We start from the raw sequence: 5,980 nt of genomic DNA on the forward strand, positions 1-5,980 counted from the left end.
AATATAATATACTTAAGTAAAGCAATGGGCTGAGTCTGACCACATGCAACATTAGATCATTGACACCAGCTAAAATATAATTTTCAGTAAATAAAAAACCTCAGCTTTTATAATAAATTTTGATAAGATTACATATATTTGAAGTCAAGTGTATATCAAATAGATGGAAACTAGTATTAAAACACTTTACAATAAGATCCCATGTGTTAGATAACATGACCTATCAATAAACAATAGTTATAGCAATTATTCTTCTTAAGGTTAATTTCAAAATGTACTAATACATAAAATCAATCTGTTAAAATTATTTAATGCACAATGAACAAACATGAATGATCAAGTGTTTGTATTAAATAACATACACAAACATTAATGAATGTTTTAAAAATATATTGTTCACTCACTGTAAGATGTTACTAGATCTAACTCACATTAGAAAACATAAAATCATTGTACAGTAAAGTCTATACAGGAGATTTAAAGGGCTTTTAAAACCTGCTAGAGTTATCCAGCCAAGAATAACAACTAAGTTAGCTAAAAAAAGAAAAAAAAAAAGCCCAGAACTGCTCTTCTGACGGACTGGTATGACATAAACAATGTTAACCATTTGTACATTCTCTAACATGCATATTTTAGATTCACAATTCATTTAAAAGCCTCTGGTGTGTAAAAATAGTAAATACCATCATGTCCTCCTGTTTTTTTTTTTTACCCTAATAACGGTTATAGGAGAATTGAATAGTTAATAAAGAGCAGTGTTTCCCACAGACTTGCACTCTATTTGTGGCGGAATATATATATTCAAATTAATTCTCTGCCAGCAGGAGGCGCTTGTAGAGTGGGAGAGATCCAGGTTTCCCCGGTAACCGCTGTAAACAAAGCAGCGCTCCGCTCACAAACGCTGCTTTATCAGACATTACATGCAAGATGAAATGAAAATAACATTTTCAAATTTTCTGAAGACAGTCGGTTTCCTTCAGAAATACAGTGATATAAAAACACCCGCACCAGGTTTCGACTTTGACACGTGCAATGCTCATGTTTATTCAACGAAGTCAAAGCCTTTTGGAAAATATATTTGTGGCGGTCAGTTTTGATATTGTGGCGGGAAATCAATGTATGGGAAACAGCCGCACTTATGCTAACGATTAACTACGCAAATGCCGATGTTTATTTCAATCCGACATTCAAATTAGAATATGGAATAATATTCATAACAGAAGATCTAAATATTAAAAATTAAAATTAAACTTACCTGCTTGAACTCTTTCATTTGATCCAGGTGTCGGTCTTTAAAGTGTTTTGTTAGTTAGTTTGATGTGTTTCCTCCTTTTGAGGTCGACATGTCTCAGTGCTTTCATGAAGAGGATAGCTTTCGGATAGCGCATCAAGAATCATACTTAAAAAAACCTGGTACTGTAACGTTTTCATTTTTTTAGTACCGACTTGGTACCAAAGTACCGGGTCTTTTGACAACACTACAATAAAAGTAAATATGCCAGATATGATCTAGTTACATAATATATGCCATATGTGCCATACCTTTACTGAATCCATCTAAAATGTAATTAAACTGGCATCCTATCAAAGAGCATTGCTCCCATAACCTTACTTTGACCTTTTCACATACTCATCTATTAATTTCTGCTCCAATTTAACTCTGTGACTGATTATAACGATTGAGTGAAATGCCAGCACTCGCTCGTTCTCTCTCTCTTTCAGTCTCTGTCTTTCTCTCTCTCTCTCTCTCTCTCTCTCTCTCTCTCTCTCTCTCTCTCTCTCTCTCTCTCTCTCTCTCTCTCTCTCTCTCTCTCTCTCTCTCTCTCTGTCTGTGTGTTGACACAGTGCCAGGAGAGGTAATACAGTGCCCATGATATCATTTATCCCTCAAGCTGCCCCATGGTGACCTCAGCAAGTAATGCTTATACTTACAGTTCTCTCTTTCTCACTGTGACGCTGTCTCGTTTCATTCTTTCCTTCTGTGTGTTCAATCATTTATCTTTTTTCCCCTCTGTATGTCAGAGCAGTTGTTACTTGAACCACTGTAGACAGAGATGCAAGCGCTTACACTGCAGGCCAAGTTATAAACTGCTGATGTCTGTTTCTAACACATCTGTTTATCTAACCCATCATGTGGGTTGTGAACACTTACATGCATCAAAAACACTGCAGCTCACTTGCTTATTTCTATTTTGTCTAAATTACAGGACCCTGCCATCCAAACCCTTGTCACAATGGAGGCACCTGTGAAATCAGTGAAACGTTCAGGGGCGACACATTCATTGGATACGTCTGCAAGTGCCCATCAGGCTTCAACGGAATCCACTGCCAACACAGTAAGTTCATACGCTGACTGTACAGCACTGTGTCTGCTTGATTTTAATTAGGGATGGAATGTTAGATGAGTGCTGTAGTTGCATTCATTCGAAACACATTGTGCTCCACTTTTTTGTACACATGAATGCATCTTATGTAAACGTGTCCAATTTCAGATGGATCTGAAACCAGCCTAACGGTGTGTTTACTCTGCAGCGAATGTGTTTAATCTATGTTTTTGTTTAGCACATGGTCGATATATACACACGATTACAGTTGGAAAGATGCTAACTTTCTTCTTGAATGCCCAAAATAAATATACGGTGCCAATTTAGAAACTTTTATTAATACGGCTACAATGAAAATGTCCTATCTGAAATACTTATTGTATATGTAACTGCAAAGCATCCAAAATATAAACAATACTATTTGCGCACTAAATTGAGCACACACTCTAGCACAATGTGTATTTTTTTAATCACTCATGTCATGATAAATGTCATTACCTGCATCACAACAATTGGCTGCTGTTTTTTATGTTCCTCATTTCTTGGAAGCATTTCTGAACTTTTCGCTGATTTAAATGCTGTCTCTGGCACAAGAGTGTTGCTCAGCTCCCATAGGAAAGAATTGAAAATGCCTGCTCTGTAAACTCACCATAAACCTATAGGGATTTTCTTAAGCCTTAATAAAACTGATATTTAGTTTTTTTTTTTATATAAATTGGTTTAATATTAATATAATCATCATTATCGTTATTATTATTGTTGTTGTTGACTTTTTTTATTATTTAATATTTATTTATTTATTTATTGTAGTTTTCTATTAGATGTTGATAACTAATCTAATCTGATTATTTTGATCCATTCTGCATGGGATTATATATTTCATTTTTTGCAAGTTTTTCTCCTTCCAAATATGCATACTTCCCTATAGAATATTCACAGTATTTAGAAACACTTCTTCCGCTGAGATTTTGAAGTGCACATCCAGTGGACACTTTACTACCCCATGATGTTATGGGAGATAATTTGTAAGTGAAACGACACAACTGATGTTGTCATATGACAGTGACAACATGGTGAATGCAGTATGTCTGGATTTCATTCATACTACACACAGTCATTCCATATAGAACACACTTGTTTTAATAGCTACTTAGACCGCATGTGATGTCAGCTGTATATATGTGCCACTATTATTAATCAGTATTTTGTTGGTAGTATCATATTAAAGAATAGCAATTCCATGAAGCTGTTTTTTGAGTTTATTTTACAAGCGTAATTTATGCTTGTATTTATATGCACTCAAATGCAAGTGCACACGCTTTGCTTTTTGCTGTGATTATAGCAAACAGAGACAGATGTTATTGCATGATTTATTTTTACTTTTTTATTATTTCCCTCCTCTGCTGAACATATGGTCAGAAGCAGTCTGATCTTTTGCCACTCCAGCAGAAAAAGGCAGAAAAATCAACATTTATTCTTGCATATTAAGTGTGTGTATGATTGTGTGTGGATACAAGCTGGAGGATAAACCAGAGATGAAAGGGGATTTGAATATAAGCTCCTTAACTGTTCTACTACTGTAACTCACAGTGTCTCTCTTACTCTCTAATCTTAAAATTATCTCAGTAATAATTGTTTAACCCAGAAGGATCCTTTCTATTGTATCCTGTGCGTTCCAATCAATTGGCATATGGGAGATTTTGCAGTTGTAATGTATGAAAACCATTAAATACTGTAGTATCATTGAGATACAATTATAGCTATTTATTAATTTTTTTTATTTTTTTTTTATTTCATTCATTCATTCATTCATTCATTCATTCATATATTCCTTTTTATTTAAATTTTAGTTTTAGTTGCTTTAGTACATGATGTTAAACTAAATGAAAATCATAAGTGTTGCTTGTGGATGGTATCACAAAATAGAGGTAAAAAATGAATTGTTATATGTTAGTGTTGTGATTTGGTAGTAGCCAAAATAAAATGTCCCAACAGTTGCATTTCCAGCAGGCTTACTAACAAAACGTTTGACTGTAGATGCTAGATTTAAAGATTGTCATGTTGGCATGCTTAATAAGTCACACTGTTGGAATCTTCCTGAAATAAAAAAGTGGCTTAATCAGACACTGCATGAGCACATCTTTCATTGATTTTAGCCTGGTGTCCACTCAACAGTGTTCAAGTGTTCATAAAAATTCTGGTAAATGTTAAAGATGCTTTTATATTTTGCAGGTAATTATATTTAATTGGATTCATAAGTTCAATTGTAAAATGCCACATCCTGAGTGTCACAGTAAAACTGTAAGCGTGTCAAGAGAAGTGCAAACTTCATGCTATTTACAGCGATTGCCGTGTACAGTGGCGCCATCCTAGAGAATAATAGCTGTTCACTGTGCCTTCTCAGATTTTCAGAATTAGCTGAATAAAGAGCATCCATTTTCATGTAACATTTTTGTCATTATTGGTTTTTGGGAACATTTTGTCTTGCTTGTTTGTTTGATTAAGTTTAAAGGTATTAGAAGACAGCTAGGAATGTGTCTTTCAGATCCTGTAGAGATACTGTTAAAGTAATTATTGCTAAATGAACTGAAACATGGTTTCCTACGTTATGTATGTGTGTGTCATGACAAGTAAGCACATATTCCACCTACATTAATGACATGTATTGTGTTAAAAAATATTGTTTAAAGAAATACAAATATATATATATATATATATATATATATATATGTATATATTTTCAGTTCTTTTTGTTGTTGTTTTTCATTTTTCACATTTAATGAATCACATATATGAACTGGCGGTAACACTTTAACACTTTATTTTAAGAATCTATTCTTACTATTAACTAGTTGTTTATTAGCATGCATATTACTAGCATATTGGCTGTATAGTCGTACTTATAAAGCACATATTATATGCCTTATTCGGCATTTTATTTTAGGTCCCCTAATCCTACCCCATACCTAAACTTAACAATTACCTTACTAACTATTAATAGGCACCAAATTAGGAGTTTATTGAGGAAAAAGACACACTTGTGATACTGATAATGGCAGATGGGGCACAGGTTGAGGGGATGGTGGTGGCCAAGTACGGGCAGATCTGGGCAGAAACTTGTAAACATTGGTATGGATGTCCAAAGGTGTGGGTGGAGAAAAGGAATGAAAAAGAGATTAGTACTCTAAGGAAAGGATGATTAAAGTAGTAGTGGAAATCGGAAACAGTAAACTGATGCATGCAACCTCATTTTAAACTGTTTCTCCGGTGCCAAATCCATCCGTCAAAATACAATAACAATTTACTTGACCAAAAGTGGCTGTTTGACATTTTAGTAGAATTGATGGATTGTTTAGACCTGTGGCTCATTTATTTTACATAATGTTGTAGATGCTTTGAAATCCACCAGGTTTTGTGTGTTTACAAGATGTCCCTTGTGTACAGTCATAAACATTCTTCAGAAGATGCAAACATTTCTTCAAAAGTAGATGGTATGTCTTATCAAAGCCAGCTTTGAAAGTTCCCTTTCAGTCGGTCACTCTCGACGTCACGTCGGATGACCGGCGAATTGGGATCTTGCTTAGAGAGACCAATCTACTTCGAGTGTAAACTAAACGAGCCAATGCACATTGGCATGCGATTATTGCATCCAGCTG

The 5,980-nt window shown here is 34.5% G+C and overlaps 1 protein-coding gene across 2 annotated transcripts in view; it reads left to right on the plus strand.

The window, feature by feature from the left end:
• The window catches only part of LOC107685241 (EGF-like repeat and discoidin I-like domain-containing protein 3), a 201,740-nt gene that overhangs the window by 76,996 nt on the left and 118,764 nt on the right, over positions 1 to 5,980 (plus strand). For both annotated transcript variants that reach the window (XM_016481755.1, XM_016481757.1), the window contains one exon: positions 2,208 to 2,336. In XM_016481755.1, coding sequence (XP_016337241.1) covers positions 2,208 to 2,336 — 129 coding nt within the window. The remainder of the gene's footprint in view (positions 1 to 2,207; positions 2,337 to 5,980) is intronic.

Source organism: Sinocyclocheilus anshuiensis, unplaced genomic scaffold, assembly GCF_001515605.1.
Source record: "Sinocyclocheilus anshuiensis isolate Anshui unplaced genomic scaffold, SAMN03320099.WGS_v1.1 scaffold577, whole genome shotgun sequence".
Classification (NCBI taxonomy): domain Eukaryota; kingdom Metazoa; phylum Chordata; class Actinopteri; order Cypriniformes; family Cyprinidae; genus Sinocyclocheilus; species Sinocyclocheilus anshuiensis.